Source organism: Tympanuchus pallidicinctus, unplaced genomic scaffold (assembly GCF_026119805.1).
Source record: "Tympanuchus pallidicinctus isolate F22 unplaced genomic scaffold, pur_lepc_1.0 scaffold21, whole genome shotgun sequence".
Classification (NCBI taxonomy): Eukaryota; Metazoa; Chordata; class Aves; order Galliformes; family Phasianidae; genus Tympanuchus; species Tympanuchus pallidicinctus.
Window position 1 is genome coordinate 5,031,564 of NW_026294733.1, and position 17,485 is coordinate 5,049,048.

General features: G+C 58.9%; 1 protein-coding gene across 13 annotated transcripts in view; it reads left to right on the forward strand.

Moving 5' to 3' along the window:
• The window catches only part of ABLIM3 (actin binding LIM protein family member 3), a 35,033-nt gene extending 18,400 nt beyond the window's left edge, over positions 1-16,633 (forward strand). The window contains exons 2-22 of one of the 13 annotated variants that reach the window (XR_008207207.1): positions 1,671-1,811; positions 3,306-3,489; positions 3,583-3,695; positions 5,224-5,350; positions 5,587-5,680; positions 8,294-8,381; positions 8,757-8,815; positions 9,026-9,097; positions 9,455-9,610; positions 10,081-10,110; positions 10,338-10,467; positions 11,126-11,224; positions 12,310-12,360; positions 13,476-13,610; positions 13,821-13,885; positions 14,032-14,179; positions 14,408-14,437; positions 14,898-14,956; positions 15,291-15,351; positions 15,546-16,142; positions 16,382-16,423. Coding sequence is in view for 12 of the 13 variants with exons in the window: in XM_052684777.1 (XP_052540737.1) it covers positions 1,671-1,811; positions 3,306-3,489; positions 3,583-3,695; positions 5,224-5,350; positions 5,587-5,680; positions 8,294-8,381; positions 8,757-8,815; positions 9,026-9,097; positions 9,455-9,610; positions 10,081-10,110; positions 10,338-10,467; positions 11,126-11,224; positions 12,310-12,360; positions 13,476-13,610; positions 13,821-13,885; positions 14,032-14,179; positions 14,408-14,437; positions 14,898-14,956; positions 15,291-15,359; positions 16,062-16,142; positions 16,382-16,495 (2,045 nt within the window). In the remaining variant the exon portion in view is untranslated. Of the gene's footprint in view, positions 1-1,670; positions 1,812-3,305; positions 3,490-3,582; positions 3,696-5,223; positions 5,351-5,586; positions 5,681-8,293; positions 8,382-8,756; positions 8,816-9,025; positions 9,098-9,454; positions 9,611-10,080; positions 10,111-10,337; positions 10,468-11,125; positions 11,225-11,606; positions 11,690-12,309; positions 12,361-13,475; positions 13,611-13,820; positions 13,886-14,031; positions 14,180-14,407; positions 14,438-14,897; positions 14,957-15,290; positions 15,360-15,545; positions 16,143-16,381 lie in introns of those variants that run through there. The other 12 variants (XM_052684777.1, XM_052684779.1, XM_052684778.1 and 9 more) reach the window with 12 other exon arrangements.
• The last annotated feature ends 852 nt before the right edge of the window (positions 16,634-17,485 follow it).

Consider the following 17,485-nt stretch of genomic DNA (forward strand, 5'->3'; position numbering starts at 1 on the left):
CGAACCAGCACAGGGCACTGGGCTCTGACCGGAGCTGCCACCTTAATCCGGATCAGCAGAAATCTGCCACGTGCCCACGCGTGCTGCGCTGCCGTTGCGGTCTGCCAGTCTGATGCCAGCAGGGACGTGCGACAGCCCCGGTCCCGGGCAGCACGACGGCACTAATCGCCGGGCGGAGCCAGCTCAACGTCCTGCTATACAGCAGCAAACCGGGGTGAGATTATGGCGTTCCTCAGGCAGTGCCCACCCCCTCGTCCCGGCTGCTGGATCCCAGCCTGCAGGCCGCTAATGCTGCTTACATTATTAGGGGATTATTTGGGTGTAATGAGCTTTGCCCCGCTCAGCTGTCCCCTCCACGGAGCTGCAGGGATGTGTGACACTTCCTGCGTGGGGCCGTTCCCAACCAGGCACGGCCCCGCTGAAACAATGCTGTAATGTTCCTGGTGAAAAATTCCATCGTGAGGCCAAGGTTAATCCCAAATCGGGAGCGCTGGGCTCAGCTCTGAGTAAAGGCAGTGCCAGGGTGGCGGTGGGGCTCGGAGCCGGGTCCTGGCACATCACCGTGGGTGCCAGTAGGTGCCACGGTGAGGCAGTGGGTGCCCTTCTGTCCTCCAACCCTTTTCCTTTCCTCCCACCAAGCACAGGGGTTTGGAGATATGTTGCTATGGCCACAGTGAAGTTTCCCCTGGAGACTAAGAAGCTCCAAACAAGTGATGCCTGCGCTCTCTGACACCGATTTCCCCCCTTTTAAAAATTATTATTAATATTTAGTGAAGTGTTGATTTAATTTGCAGCCTCTTACCACCCCGCTCCCCCCACTCCTTTTCCGGCGGTGGATTGCTGTGGCAGTGTCCCAGGGCTCAGCTCCCGCCTTGTTCTGCGCAGTGAGAGCACAGCATTCGTGCTGGGGAACGTTCCAGCACTGTAACTCCTGCTGTGCTGGACACCCCTCCAGGATGGGAACCCCCTTGTGGGGTCAGCGCAGGGCACTGCGCCGCACTGCAGCGCTGTGCACTCATTGAGCGTGTCCATGGGCACTTGGCCTTTAGGATGGGCTTTTACCGTGAGACCATCGCTAATGTTACTTTGACTTTTCTTTCTGTGCTTTACAAGCCCATAATGGGCTGTTTCTGTTCCCTGTCACCTGATCTGCCCCTCGCTGAATGAAGAGCTCTGCGATGAGTGCTCTCCTCTGTCCCACACCTGTCCCCTCGCCCCTTGAGGTGTGCACACCTCCGATCGGCTGCTTCTCCTGTTCCTGGGAACAGAGCACAGTGCCTGGTCAGGAAGCCACCCCAGCCCTTTGAAATCCCTACCCCTTAATAGCTGGGCTGCCCAAATTGCAAGTTGCTCTCTGAGCTCTCAGCAAATGAGCACTCTGCTTCTCGGCTGTGCCCACAGCTCACAGCGATGGACAGCCCAGAGCTGCCACTTGCAGGTGGAGCGGGGAAAGCAGGAGCTCCTCCTTGCAGCATTTGCTGAGTTCATGTCCGGGGGCTGTGCTGAGACAGCAGAAAGCCCCTCTGCTCGATGCAGCTCCTGCCCTGGATGACTGTCAGCAGCATCGTTGTCCATAGCAGGGGTGTCAGTGCCGCGACGCCTGGCCAGGCTGTGTCCCAAATGCTAACAGACCCTTTTCCTCCCACTTTTCCTTCCCTCCTTCCTGCCAGCAGTTCCCTACCAACAAAACCCCTACACCGCCGGGAGCGGCTCCACCGTCATCCAGTGCTACCGCTGTGGGGACACCTGCAAGGGCGAGGTGGTGCGTGTCCAGAGCAACCACTTCCACATCCGCTGCTTCACCTGCCAAGGTAGGACGGGACAGGTTGGTGCAATGCTCACAGTGTCCCTGAGTGTTGTCAGCATCACCAGGCTGTGTGCAGGAGTGGCCGACACCTTGGAGCTGCTGCTCCCTGTGAGCTAAGTGAATGCCACCAAACACATCTGGGCTGCTGTATCCTTCAGGTGAACAAGAGGATGAGGGGGTGCCACCAGCCTGGCTGAGCTGAGTTGTAGCAGGGGAGATGGCCAGAGCAGGCAGATGGCACAGCTGTGCTCGAGGTGCCACGGATACTCTGTGCTCAGCTAGGATTCAACTCCCCCAGGAGGCTGTGGAAATAGAGGGGAGAGGTTGCTTGTCCCCTGAGGACGGGTGCAAGAACAGAGCTGGGGAGCTATAAAAGCCAACAACCCAGAACTGATGCTGCAGGGCTCCTCAGCGCATTTGTTAAAGCAGCCGCTCTCCAGCAGGCCCGCGGCTGGTTCTGTGCATTGTAAAGCATCTCATTACTGGGGCTTTTAAAGGTCTCACAGCACCCTGTGCTAAGCAGGGCACATATCCTGTCCCCTTGGCCATCATCTTGCCATTCCCCCCAAGCACCCGGGGCTCAGCAGGAGGGCACAGTCCCCTGGGGCTGTCACCACTCTGTTTAGCCCTGGCTTGCCTTGGGGGCCAATGTGCAGGGCCCATGCTGAGCTCCTCCCCACCCCTCTCCAGCTCTGGTGTCTGTGAGCAGAGGGAAGCTGCTTGCTCAGACAGCCGCTGGCTTCAAAGGGCACAGAGCTGCTGGAGAGCTTGGCACAGTTCACTGCCTGCTCTGCGAGTGAAAGGGAATAAATAATGAGAGGAAATCCTCCTGTCTCACCTTCCCTCTCAGCCCTTACCCCTGCCACTGGCTGCTGCTTGCTCCCATGCCAGCCCTGAGGCTTGTCCCCATGTGTCCCCTGGAGTGTGGCACAGCTGTGAGGATGTTCTCTGAGTCCCACAGCAAACAGGGTCTGATCCTTCCTCAGGTGTTCATGCTTCTGCTTCCCGATGCCACACAAGAGCTGGGGGCTGCCTGCCTGTCCTTTACCTCATCATTTGGTGGGATGGGTGTTATGCACCATGTCCAATGGTCCCTGTGCAGTCCCTGCTGTGCCTCCCAGAGTATGAAGCTCCTGGGGTCTGTGTAGACGGAAAAGACGTAGGAGGGAGATGACACCAAAGAGCAGGGCTTGCCGTGTCTCCTTGCATCACGCTGACGGGCCGTGCACCACTCACAGCTCCCACTGGAGGGGATGCAGCAGGGCTGGGCTGGGTACCGATGGACAAACAGCAGTGAGAGCAGCTCCTCCGGGAGCCGCGTCCCGCACCCGCGCGGCCCAATACTGACACCTGCTGGTGCTGGGCCGGGTCTCAGCGGGGAACCCTCGGCGATACCCGCGGGCAGCCGGCGCGGCGCTGCGGCCGGGGGACGCACTCCGCCCTGCCCCCGGGTCCCGTGGCCGAGCCCCGCGCTGATGGCTGCGTGTCCCCCCCGCAGTGTGCGGCTGCGACCTGGCCCAGTCGGGCTTCTTCTTCAAGAACCAGGAGTACATCTGCACCCACGACTACCAGCAGCTCTACGGCACCCGCTGTGACAGCTGCGGGGACTTCATCACCGGGGAGGTCATCTCGGCGCTGGGCAGGACCTACCACCCCAAGTGCTTCGTCTGCAGCACCTGCAGGTGGGACATCAGGCACACGTGGGGGCACGCTGGTTTGGGGGCTCATCTCATACGCTTCGTCTCACGTGTCCCTGTTCTTCTCCTCGGCTGCAGGAAGCCGTTCCCCATTGGGGACAAGGTGACGTTCAGCGGGAAGGACTGCGTCTGCCAGAACTGCTCCCATTCGCTTATCAGCACCAAACCCATCAAGATCCACGGGCCCAGCCGTAAGTCGGCCACTAGGGTGTGATGTGAGGGACCCCAGGGGCTTCTGTGGGCACTGCTCCTCAGGCTGACAGGGCTGTGTGCACTCTCCCTGATGTCCCTTTGTAACCCTGTCTTCATGCCCTCTAGCAGGGTTTTGGCTGTGCCCATCATCACTGGGGTGGTGCTGGGCACAGGTGCCGGTGCTCGGGGATGGGAGGGGCTTTTGGGGCTGGCATGCAGCACGGCACGAGCATTTGGGGAGGTTTGGCAGGAGGAGCAGAGCAGCCTTCGTCTCCACCCAGGGTTGCAGGTCAATGCTGGTTTTGGAAACTCCCTTGCCCTGTGCTTGACCTGGGTGGGTGCTGCTGTCTTGTCCCTGTGTGAGCTGCTTGTGCTCCTTCCCTTGTGTTGCTGATACCAACTTGAAACTCAGCAGGACCTGGGGGAAGGCTGTACTGGGTGGGTTTGGCCGGCCCTCACTATGACCTCCCGTGAGTTTGGGGATGTGGCTTCACTGGTGAGCCCCAGGCACAGCACAGGGCTTCCCCACCTTCCTCCATCCCCACGCTGAGCCCCACGGATGAGCTGGCAAGAGCTGCCCGTTGCCTCCTTTAGCAGGGCCATAGGAAGGGGAAAGGCAGCCGTGTGCTCGGCCTCTCATCAGCTTCCTCCTTTCCCACCCCTTCCAGCCAGTGCTCCCTGGCCAGCAGAGTGGGGTTACCCAAGGGCACTGTGCTTTGTTCACAGACAGCAGCCAGTTGTGTGGTGTCTTGGGGTCCTGGCACTGCCACCCAGGGGAATGGCAGGGAAGGAATGCCTCTGCAGGGCTGCCACCTGGGGCTGCTGCTATGCTTTTCAGGAGAACAGCCCTGGGAGCAAGGTTCTGTGCCTCTCCCTGCAACTCCAGATTGGGGAGCAACCTGAAAACCAGGCAAGCAGCACTTCTATGAGGGAAGGACCAGATCCCAGCTCAGCTGAACTGCCCCCCCTGCTTTCTGCCAAGGGCTCACCCAGCTTTGCTCCGTGGGCAATGGCTTGGTGTGGAGCTGCCCAAGGCTGGGCTATGCAGAAGGCCTTGCTCTGCTTGCACAGTGCCTCAGGAGGGAGGAGGGCAGTGAGGAGAGGGTTAAGGAGCAACACTATGGAACCTGCTGCACCAGGGCAGAAGAGGATGAGAAGCCAAGGTCAGGGGTCCAAGGCCCATGTGCTTCCTGCTCACAGCCTTGGCAGGAGCCAAGAGTAGCAGGGAAGGAAGGGAGTCTCGTAAATACTGTGCTGGGGCCGGATGCAGTGATGGAGAGCGCAGCCCTTCCTCTACTCTGCTCTGCTGAGCATTTCCCATCCCTGTGCCCCATGGGAGCCCTGGGCAGCACAGCCCCACAGAGCCCTGGCCAATGCCATGGTGCCAGCCCCAGCAGAAAGACTCTCCTCCCGATTCATTCTGAGGACAGGCAGGGGCAGGTGATATCTTCCGTCTGTGGTGCAGGGATGATCCCCCAGGGGCAGAGTTTTCATCCGTTCCCCCTCCTTTTTGCCCCCCTACTCCAGACTGCGCAGGCTGCAAGGAGGAGATCAAGCAGGGCCAGTCCCTCCTGGCACTGGAGAAGCAGTGGCACGTCAGCTGCTTCAAGTGCCAAACATGCGGGATCATCCTCACCGGAGAGTACATCAGCAAGTGAGTGCTGCTGGTCGAGCTTGGCTGGTCTGTCCTTGCCTGCTGGTGCTGCAGTGAGCATCTGCCTATGGGCAGCTGGCTGTGGGTACCTGGCTATGGGCACCTGGCTATGGGGGGCAAAGCAGCAAGTGATAGCCCATTGAGCAGGTGACTCTCAGGTGTGTGGTGGGATTTTGGCGGTGCAAGGAGTTCTTGGCCTGCTTACCTGCCTCACCCATCTCCTTCCTCTCCTGAAGGGATGGAGTCCCATACTGCGAGTCTGACTACCACGCGCAGTTTGGCATCAAGTGTGAGACGTGCGACCGGTACATCAGTGGCAGGGTCCTGGAGGTGAGTCCTGGGGCCACGGCCGCCTGTCCTGGGCTGTAATAGGGACAGTCCACCCAGAAGTGTGTGTCTTGGGGAGCTGTGGGAGAGTCATCACTGCCATCACATTATTCCTCCCTCTGGGCCGTGGGCAGTGGGTGTGTGCACCTTTGTCTGGAGTGTGGCAGTAGAAGGAAGAGCAGCACCACATTGCAGACCTCGGTGTTTGGTACCAAAGCACCCAGTGCCATGGACGTGCCCCACATGTGGAGACTCCAGCTCTAACCAGCTACTGCCATACCTGTCTCCAGAGCATCCCCAGCCTGCAAGCACATCCCTTGCAGACTGCTGGTTGCCTTGGAAACACATCCAGCACAGCCACCCACCCAGGTGAGGGCTGCGGCACCCAGCTATCCCTGTCTTCCCCCCAGCCAGGGCCCTGTCCTGGGCCAGATTCAGAGGTGGCTTTGCCTATTGGACAAGCCTTGGCCAGCAGGAGCTGCTTGTGCCAAGCTGCTGTGGGATGCAAGGATATCATGGGGATCCAGCAGCAAAGATGAGTGCAAGCAGCCATGGTGCAGGTTTGAGGCGATGGAGCAGCTGCACAGCCTGCAGCAGCCAGCAGGTGGGAATTGCTGCCTGAGGGAGGAGAGATCCTTCAGGGCCAGTCCTGCAGCCCCTGCTCCTGGAGTGGAGGATGCAGCCATGCTTACTGTTCCTACCCAAATGTCTGCAGGGGATAAAAGGCTGGAAAACCCAGCCTGATTGTAATCCAAAGGGTCAGAAGGTGGGAGGCAGAGAGAAAGATGTCAGAATAAAACATGCTGTGGTTTTTAGATCCGCCAGTGTTTCTGTGGAGCTGAGCTGTGGCAGGATGGGGAGGTAGTAATGCTGAAAGCATGTGCAGCTGCTGCTGAGACCTGGAGCTGCTGGGTGGGGGAGTCACTCCCAGGGCAGCACTGTACCCACCTCTCTGCCATTCCAGAGACCCCTGACAGGGAGCAGCATCCCCAAACCCGGAGTACCACAGCTCTAATGCGGGCTGAAGAAGCAGTGGTGCAGGCGACAGCTGAAGGAGGGGTCTGGACCCTGCTGAGAGCTGGGACAGGGCACCTCCAGCCTGGGTCACCCACAAGAAGTAATCAGCCACCCCCTCCCCCCAGTTCCGTTAGCTGAGCTGAGAGCACCAGGCCTGGCCAGGGAACCTCCCGTGAGGCTTCAGCCAGGGCTCTCCAGCATCTTGCTCCCATCCTTCTTCAGGAGCTCCTGAGCCCAGGAATGCTTTCTGCTGACTTCAGTCTCCAGCACTGGCTGCTGTGAGCATGAGCTCAGAACTGCAGCAGCTGCTGTGGCCAACTGCCCAGCATGGGGCGCTCAATTGGAAACCCCAGAGAGGAGCAGGGCGAAGCCAGAGCTTCCTGAGCTCAGATCCTGCTGGCAGCGCTGGGTGGCACCGCTGGCACTGCTCAGTGCCTGCCGGAGAGCTTCCTCCTGGAGCCAGGGGTTCCAATCGTCTTGTCCAGCAGAGCACAAAATGAAAAGGGCGCCTTTAAATAATGTGAGGCCTTAACGAGCCTTCCCGTGCTATCCATCAGCTGCTGGGTTTTCCTAAGGGCTGGAGCTGTGCGGCCAGGCGCGAATGATTAATGAGTCTGTAAGGGACTCTGTGTGATAACAAGCAGATCTCGCCACCCACAGCTTCTGCCACCCTCTTATAAGCTGTAATGTGAATCAGTATAGTAGAGGAAAAGCATGCACACTTCTGGGATATCTGCCTTTGGAGGGATGGGTGGTTGCTCAGGCTCTGCACTTCACAATGGATGAGGCCCTGCTCCCCCTGCCAGGTCTGGTGCACTTTCCTGCCAGCCTACCGCAGCAGCACATATGGACAGACAGGAAAAGATGTGTGTGTTATTTCTTAGCGTCAGCACACTGAGCCACTGAGGGGGTCTGAAAGCACCGACCTCACTTGGCTGCAGCACATCCTGACTCCAAGAGGGACCAGAGGAGCAGCAGAGCATCTGGGAGGATCTGTGTCTCTGACATGAGCTGTCTCCAGCAGCCCACAGTCCCATTCCCGTATGGGAAATATGGAACTGCAGATACAGTGGCCATGGTGGTTAGGAGCTGAGGCTTAGCTGCATTGTTTTCAGTCTCTTTTCTCACAGCTTACAGCTGAATCCTCCGATTGACACACTGATGGTGGATCCCTTTTGGCACAAATCAGAGGGGAGAAGCCACTGACTGCCATCTGTGCCCTGGGAGGATCAGTTTCCTGCTGATTTTATGGGCAACCACCTCTTCTCTGGCACTTCTCGCTAATCTTCACATCAAATTTTTCTATTGATCTTCCCTGCTTCATACTGTTCCCAACTCCCCCTGTCACTGCTGTTCCTGTTATCAGCGAGAGCCTCATCTTCCTCATCTTCTGCTGCCCTCAGTCACCCTGCATACTGGTTATTGCAGGAATGCAATGGCTGGTGGGGCTGTGCCCTGAGCCAGGGCTCCCAGATCCGCAGGTCGGGTCTGTTTCTTGCATGAAAAACGCTCTGCTTTTCTCTACTTTGTGTTGCTCTCCCTGAGGTTTTGCCCCTGAGCATGCCCAGGCCCTGCCCCACTCAGGCTGTTCCCTTGCAGGCGGGTGGGAAGCACTACCACCCCACCTGCGCCCGCTGCGTGCGCTGCCACCAGATGTTCACCGAAGGAGAGGAGATGTACCTCACAGGTAAGAACTGCAGCCCTGATAGGGGCTGTGCCCAGTGCAGGGAACCCCAGGACCCCTTCCCACCTGTCCCACCTCCCCTTTGTCTGGGTTACACTGAGCATCTTAAGGCTCTGTCTGCTCAGCTGCTTTGGTGCTGGCAGGAGCTCATTCCAGCCTCCATAGGAACCATTCCCAGCTGCAGTGCAGCTGGGGACAGCATAGCCAAATCCCACTCGGGGGGGGGGACAGCAGGCTCTGGGCAGGGGCAGGAGGTGGTGGGGCTGGGATATGCAGGGACAGGACGGGGCTGGGGACATGCAGGCACACAGCTGGGTGATATCTAGCAGTGGATGCGAGCTGTGCACAGAGCTCAGGTGCTTTCCCTCTGCACTCCAGGCTCTGAAGTGTGGCATCCCATCTGCAAGCAGGCAGCCCGGGCAGAGAAGAAGCTGAAGGTAGGTGGCAGTCAGAGGCCTCTCCAAAAGCTGCAGGTCCCAAGTGCTGACCCGAGTCCCTGGGCACTGCGGGAGCACTGCCCCAGTCCAGGGTGGTTCCTTACCCTGCAGGAGCTTCATTCCTGAGCAGCACTCAGCACTATGCAATGTCTGCTGCTCCTGGCTGTGACCTGCCTGGTTCTCACTGGTCCTTTCTTTTTGGCTCCACAGCACAGAAGGACATCAGAAACCTCAATCTCGCCACCCGGCTCCAGCATCGGCTCCCCCAACAGAGTCATCTGCGTAAGTAGATCTCTGACCTCAGCCCCACAGGGCAGAATTGAGGCTGTGGCCATGGGTTTGGGGTGATCTGGAAGGGAGAGTGACAGTTCCCACCCCTGTGTTTGGGAACAGCATGGACAAGTCATGTCCCCTCTCCCCATTGGCACGTAGGGAGCACCCAGAGGGACACTGTCCCACTGCCCTCCATCCCCGCCCCTCTGCCCTGTCCCTCTGCTGCCTCCGCTCACCTCTTCTTCCTGCTGCCGTGGTGCTCGGGCTCCACGTGCTGGTTCTGTGTACTGTGTGCTCCATCTTCCCCTTTCCTCTCTCCTTTTCTCCCTTTCTGTCCTTTCTGTCTCTGTCTCTCCCTCTCCCTAGGCTAAAGTGGATAATGAGATCCTTAATTACAAAGACCTGGCAGCTCTTCCCAAGATTAAAGCCATCTACGAAGTGCAGCGTCCTGACCTCATTTCGTACGAGCCCTATCACAGATACACGTCGGATGAGACGCTGGAGAGATATAGCTATGGGGAGGTACTGAGCTGGGACGTGCCCAGAGCCAAACCCCCATTTGGGGACATGGCATGGGGCTTCACTCACTTCTCAGGGATACCAGTGGGCACACAGGAAAGGGGATTTCTCCCCAAGGCTTCCTTCCCATCAGCAGGTGCTGAAGTCACTGTCAAGAGTGAGGTGGCATGCAGCTGTCCCATAGCAGCTCATGGGCAGGAGGGCACAGAGGGACAGGATTTGAACAGATCCCACAGAGAGGGGGGGGGAGGTTGAGGTAGTCCTGGCAAGGGCTTTGTAATGTGCTGCAGCCACATCCCTCTCATCCCTAGTCCCAGGGCTTGTCACCCCCAGTCCATCCACCCCAACAGCTGTCATGAATCTGCGCTCACCGAGTGGGCTGTGGCATGGGAAACAGAGCTGCTGTGTGGCCACCACCGTTAACCATGTGCTGTCTCTCTCTATCTCTCCTCCCTGCCTCCCGCTGTCTCCAGTCCTTGGGGACCCTCTCCCCGTACTCACAGGTAATGGCACTGCAGACCTTCATCATCCTGCTGTTACTATGGGGCTGTGCTGAGCATCCCCTGCCCGGTGCCAACCCGAGGTTGGGGGACATAGGGACCCATCCCAGGGGACTGCTCCTGTCCAGCCCCAACTGGACACACATGCACTCAATAGCATCCTCGGCCCAGGATGCCTACCTCATCTCTCACCCTCAGCTCTAACCTTCCAAACCTCTCCTTGTCCCCAGGACATCTATGAGAGCTTTGACATCCGGCAGAGGCGAGCCTCCAGCCCTGGCTACATCGACTCCCCCACGTACAGCCGGCAGGGCATGTCCCCCACCATCCCAAGGTCCCCCCACCACTTCTACCGCTCAGGTGAGGATTTGGGCTGTGACTCCAAGGACCCCTCTGGTCTTGGCCAGGGACAGAGGAGGAGCGGTGGGTGCAGGTGGTGACCTGTGCTGCATGCAGCCTGTGGTTCTGCCACCCTCTGTGCAAGCCGCAAGGGAAGGCTGAGGGGGCTCAGAGCTGAGGATGAAGGTGGCCCCAAGGTCCAGCAAAATGTAGAAGAGAGCAGCCCACTCAGCTGGCGTGGTAGTTCTGGGGTTGTGCATGGAGCACTCATGCTGCAAGTGCTGCTCCGGATTGCAGAGCTCAGCTGGGGAGGAACACGCTGTGTCTGCCCGCTCTCCTGGCATCTGGAGCTCGATAGGAATGCACTGCACAACCTGAGGCAGTGTGTCCAGAGATGCTGCCTCCTCCACCATCCCTGCACTGCACCACTCAGCACTGCATCACGCACAGCTTTCCTCTCACCAATGGTGCTGCCAATGGAGCACTTCCGCATCTGTCTTCATCAGAAGATGCAGGGCATCTGCTCCATCATGGCCCATCCTGGACCACATCACCCTGTCACCTCACTACACAGGCCATCCCCTGCTCTTCTAACACCGCTGCCTTTAACACCTGTTTTCTTCTGCCTCTTGTTCTTTCTCTCGGTCACTTTTGGCTGCTTCTGCTCGGCACCGCGTAGGCACAGAGAGTGGGCGCAGCTCCCCCTACTATAGCCAGTTAGATGTGAGGTCTTCTACTCCAACCTCATACCAAGCACCCAAGCATTTCCACATTCCAGGTAGGCTCTGGAGCCCCTGGCCCAGGGGAAGCACCGTATGTGTCGCATGCCCGCATGTGCCATCCCCTGTGTGCTGCATGCGTAGCTCCACCGCCTGCCTAGAGCCAGCTGGCAGCAGGATCTACCCTGGTAGAGGCCATCCATAAGCAGGACCTGCAGCTTGAACCCTCCTCCTCCCTGTCACCACCCAAACGTCTCAGAGCCTTCCAGTGTCTGCTTGTCCCCTTGTCCCCATGCCCACCCTTCCTCTACCTGCACATCTCGAGGAGCCCCTGCAGAGAGCCATCCTCTGCCCTCTCCCCCAGGACCATGAGGCAATGCGTGTCAGCCAGGGGCCGTTCTGCTCTCCCCCTTAAAGATGATTATTTTATACTCCCCCTAGGGCCCGCCGCTCCCTCCCCCCAGGCTCTTCTGGGCTTGCCAGCTGCCTGCTGCCCTTCTGCAGGGATTGCAGGGGGCCACCAGGTAAGGGCCACCACCCACTCCCAGAGCCCACGGGGATGGGTCAGAGGGGGGGCAGTGGGCGGGAAGCAGGCAGAGCACCATCCATCCCCTGCCCCGCAACAGGCACTTCCCACCACTCTGTCCCACCATGGGACCCCCAGTGCCTGGAGACACCCTGCACCACAAGGACACCCTGACCACACTCCCACCCCATCCCCCCACCCAGCAGGTCGGTGCTTTATGGATGGCCCCCTCAACCCTCCGCCAGCTTGGCACCAGGCGCTGGCTCGCTTTCCCTCCCAGCTGGCTCTTCTCTCTCTCTGCTGTGGAAAGAGGCTTTGGCTGAGTTTGTTGTGCCCCAGGTAGCTCGCAGGTGGTTCTCGCAGGTGTTCTCCCCCATGGTGCCCAGCTGCAGGCTGGCAGGGCCGGTGGTGCATCTGTGCCCCCCGCGGTGCATGCTGACCGGGCGCTCGCTGCATGGCACTCATGCATTGCCACCTGCCCAGCTGCGGTGGAATCCAGCGCACTGGAGGCTGCTGCGGGGCAGCATCTCCTGCAGGACCACCGTCCTGCCCTGCTGCAAGCTCACACTGAGCTCCTCTCCATGCTTCTTTCCTCCTTTCTTCCCTTTCTCTATCCAGCTGCTGGTGAGAGCAACATCTACAGGAAACCTCCCATCTACAAGCGGCACGGTCAGTCTACAATCTGGGAGCCAGGCACGGTGGCTCTCGGTGTTGGTGATGGGTAGGGGCATGGTGGGACATGCAGGCAGGAATTAGGAAGCAGGGCTTTGCGGATGGTAATGCTGCTTCCCCTCTGAGCAGCACAGTGCAGGGCACAATGCAAGGAGCAGGGTGGAGGGGAGGGCTGCTAGCCATGCGGCATCCTTGGGAGGGGGAGTGAGGACACAGGGGGGTGGCAGAGGGGATGAGAATGACACCAGAAGTCAGAGCAGCCCATGTAAAGGGCTGCAGATGGCGATTTACAGTTACACACGGAGCCCTGCAGGAATAACATAGACCGTCCTGGATGGCTGCTGTGTGTTGAAATGCACCCAGGAGGCTGGGGAGGAGGAAGCCTGGGGTGGTTCATGGCTCTGCTGGGCTTGTACTCTCTCTGCTTGCTGACATGTGTAGCTGGGCTGCAGATGCCTGAAGTAGTAACTGTGTCTCCTCTCTCTCTGCGGGCTCCCTTTCCCACCTGCCCGCTGCCTTGCTGTCTGCCTGCACCTCTGCTGTAAGTAGCTGCTGTCGGTGAGGTACCCTGTGCTTGGGTGGTGGGCTCTGCCTGTACCTCCCTTCCCCTGCTGCCTCCAGGACAGTCATAGAGGGTGGCTGGAAGGAGCCAGGGGCTATGCATGTTCCCAGTGCCCATCCCTCTACAAGTGTCCTGGCCTTGGGACTGAACCCCTTCCCCAGCTGCTGGGGTCCCCCCCACTGCTCTCCATGGTGACCCGTTGGCTGCCCCAGAGGGACTGTGCCCTCCTCCATCTCTTCCTGTGTGAACCCTGCTGTGTGCCTGTGCAGCCATAGCCCTTGGAGAGGGGACAGCCTGGGGACATGGTGCTGCTGGCACTGAGGCTGCTGGAGTGCCAGACCCTGCACTGGAGACCATTGTCTGCCACTGCATCCTTGTTTGCAGGAGGTGTCAGTCATTTGAGAATGGGTTATTTCCAGCTCTGCTCTGAGCTCTCCCAAACACAATTTATTACAAAGTGCTGGGAAGAGAGGAGGGTTTGCTTTCATCCTGGTGTGGAACTTTCATAAATGTGATGTCCCTGTTACAGCTCTCCATTCTCCTTTTGCAGACAACGTCCCTGCAGCCACCAAAAGCAAAACCAGTGAGGACATTGCACAGACATCCAAGTACAGCCCTGCCTACTCCCCCGACCCCTACTACCACTCCGAGTCAGAGTACTGGTCCTTCCAGGGATCCCCCAAAGGTAACAGCCATCCGTGGCACTGCGGGAATGGAAAACCCACAGAGAGGGCATCACCCTGCATTGCACCTGGACCCAAAGATGGGGTTGAGCTGAGATACATACCAGAGTGATCCCCAAATCCCAGCAGTCCTTGGGATCTGTCTGTCCCCGTGCCTCTGGGGGCCGTCTCCTGTCTCTGCCCCAATCTGACCCCCACATGTCTCCTTGCAGCCCCCCGCGCCCGGCGGTTCTCATCAGGAGGTGAAGAGGATGGCTATGAGCGGGGCATGCACAAGGTAAGAGGTTTCCCTGTTTGAGCCTGGTGGGGTGGTCACAGAGAGTGGCAGCGAGTCAGGAAGGCACTAAGCGTGTCACCTGTTTGCCCAGAGGTGCCACGTGCCCTGGGATGCTTCCCAACCAGCACTGCCATCTCTCTGCCCAGATCCAGAGCGGCATTGGCAGGCTGATCCTGAGGGAGGAGATGAAGGCGCGCTCCAACTCCTATGCAGACCCCTGGACCCCACCCCGCAGCTCTGCTAGCAGCAGAGAAGCCCTGCACACAGCTGGCTATGAGAGCTCCCTCAACGGCTGTAAGCACAACTGTCTGCCCCTCTGTACCATGCAGGAAGGGGCTGGGAACAGGGAATGCACCCAGGAGACCCCTTTCTTTCTGAGGCTCTGTGCAGACCCCATGCTTTCATGGGGCTGGGACTGTGTGGGGATGCCTGGGGAGCTCTGGGGACCACGGGATGGGGGGGGGGATCTCTGCATGGTGCAGAGTGCTCAACCCTTTGACCCTGGCTGTGCTCCCCTTGCAGCCCCCCGGATGCACTACCTGGCTGACAGTGGTGAGTGTACCACCCCTCATCCTTGGGGCATGGTCCTACCCAGGCGTGGGGACCAGAGCCTGAGAGCTGAGCTCAGAGAGCCATGCTGGGATTCAGGAGGTGTGGGAAGAGGAAGGAGCCCTGTGCTGTGCCAGGGCAGAGCAGGAGGGAAGAAGATTTTGAAAGGGGCTATTGGGATGGAGGAGGGAGGGCTGCCATGGGAGAGAAACACACTGGAAGGAGTTGGAAAGGAGACAGAGCCAGGTGAGTTTGGAGCTGCACAGAAATGAAGAAATAAAGGAAATTCAAACAGACTGTGAGCAGCTGGGTTGGGGAGGCAGGAACACATCTGTGCCATGCATGGGAGCAGTGGCCGAGGAGATGTGTCAGAAAAGGGGAGGTATGGGCATGCAGCAGTGCTGCTGGGTGCATTGGGCTGGTCCTGCGGTCTCACTCATGCTCCATGGTGGTTTCCTTCCAGATCCCCTCATTTCCAAGTCAGCCTCTCTCCCTGCCTACAGGAGGAACGGGCTGCACAGGGTGAGTGCCTCCTGCTGCTCCCTTCTCTGCATCCCTGCTGCCATGCCTGGCTGTGCCAGTCCCAAATAACCCTCAGTGGGCACTGCCAGAAAGCTGTGCCTGCCCCACTGCAGGTCTCAATCCCCGTCCTGCAGCTCACATTGCTTTGCTTCACACCCTATAGCTTAGGAGACCTGGGCTTGTCACTTCCCTGTTGCTTGTGCTTCGGTTTCCTCACTGCCAGGCATGGGGGTGTCTTCCCCTTTTGGGGACATGAGAGATGCTGTGCTGGGAAGAAGACTGTCTGGAGGGGCCCCTTCTCACCCCTCCCTCTCTCCTTGAATCCCTCCCGCAGCCGCCCAGCGCAGAGCTTTTCCACTACGACAGCACCAACGCCGTCAACTGGGGGATGCGAGGTGAGGCTGTGGGGCTGGGCAGCAGGCAGGGTGGGGGGCCAGCGGGTGCCGTGGGGCTGCTGCCCCACTGCAGGCAGCTCCAGAAATGGGATCTAGACCAGAGGGACAAGGGCAGAGATGGGGGGGTCCCCGCAGCCCGGGAGGGGGCTGCTGGTGGGAGTGGCTCATGTCTCTTGTTTTTTTGTGTCCCACAGAGTACAAGGTAAGATGGCTCCCAGGCGTGACTGCCACCTGGAGGTGACACCCAGAGGAGGTCCCAGAGAGGTGCCCCTGTGTGCCCAGACCCTGTTAGGGAGAAGCTTTGCCCTCTCCCTGCCTTCTTCCCCCTCCACCCCCATCCCGACAGCCCATCCTGGGACTGTAGGGCTCCCAACAGAGCTTCAGCTTCCTGCCTGGGTCCCCAGCCCTGTGCTAGGCAGCAGTGTCTTCCTGGCACGAGGCAGAGGTGGGTGGCTGTGCTCGTGTTCCCAGCTCACATTCACCTCTGGGTCACTCCTGGCTTTGCAGAGTGAGTAGCAGAACTTTGATTCACCGTTTCAGAGCCACACAGGTGGATTAGGGTCACACCAAAAGCAAGCCACCTTCTACCCTGTCCCGCCAAAGCTCTGCTTGCTATTTAAGCCCCCCCAAAATGTGGCAGGGGGAGGCATTGTCCTGGTGCCCCATTGCTGGCTGTAGAGAGCTGCCATGGTGCTGCTGTCCCTGCGCAGATTTACCCCTATGAGCTGCTGCTGGTGAAGACAAGGGGAAGGAACCAGCTGCCCAAGGATGTGGACAGGACTCGGTTAGAGGTGAGGCATCTTCCAGTGGACACATCTCCTTGGGGCTTACCCTCCCTGGCCCACATGGGGCAGTGAGGGGGGCTCATGGGCACGCAAGGAGCATCTCCTGTGCGAGCAGAGCTGCAGGCTGCAGTCCCCTGTTGCACCCCTTTGGGGGGGGTCTCACTGCCAGACCCCCTCCAGCTGCGGCCCTGCACTGCCATCAGCCTGGGATGGTGGCCCTGGCCCAGCAGCTCCTCTCTCCGCAGCGGCACCTCTCCCAGGAGGAGTTCTACCAGATCTTTGGCATGACCATCGCCGAGTTCGACCGCCTGGCCCTCTGGAAGAGGAACGAGCTGAAGAAGCAGGCGCGGCTGTTTTAAAGGCATTATAAATATATACATACCTATAAATATATACATAGAAAGATCTCTATATTGCAGCTCTGTATGATTCTCAGTACTGTACGTGGCAGAGGCACCCTCTGCTCCCCTGAGAGTGAATTGGAGTCTCACGGATAATTCTGTGCTCTTTGTTTCTTTTTCTTCTCAAGCTTTGATTCTGCATCCATCTTTGGGGGCTTCTGGGGGCTGAAGGTGGCAGGGTGGGGGGGGTGCTGTCAGTGCTGACCCTCTGCAGCGGCCACAGCTCTGGAAGCCCTGTGCTGTGTGCTGAGGGTGGGAGTGGATGTGGTGACAGCACACCGGTAATTGCTGCTGTCAGCTTTAGTGCAGCAGTAATGAGCCAATTGGGTTTATAATGATTTCACCCATATAAACTACAGCTCCCTAAATCAAGCTCGGCTGTTTGGGGCTATGAAGAACTTCCAGCAGCAGTGCGAGAGATAAAGCCTGGAGAGGCCAGAGCTTCAGTTAATTCATAATAATAATGCCACAACAATGAGAAGCTTTTAATTTTCAAAACATTTTATGAACGTTAAGTAACTGTTCCTCACCACTCCCAGCATAGCAACGATGGGATAACTGGGCCAGAGTCCCGGCACACACCTCTGGGACAGCGGCCAGCCAGCAGCACCCCACGGGCTGCCATCGCTCAGGACGTGCTGAGTGACTGCCGTGACCCAGAGAACAGCGCGTGCCTCACAGCAGCTGCAGTGCCCACGGTGCTGCTTTGGCTGTGCCATAGGGATGGCTGTGCCCTGTGCCCACAGCCCGGGGCGACCCTCTGGTTTGAGAGGGAATTGGGGCTCTGTCCCAAGGACAGAGACGAATGGGAGCACATCTCTGCGGGGCTGTGCGCAGGGGGAGCAGGGCTGGGCTGCTCAGGGGACCAGAAGGGGCTGCAGGCTCTATGGTGCCCCGCACTACAGGCGCCAGTTCTCGTCGGGGCACAGCGACAGCGGCAACGCAGGG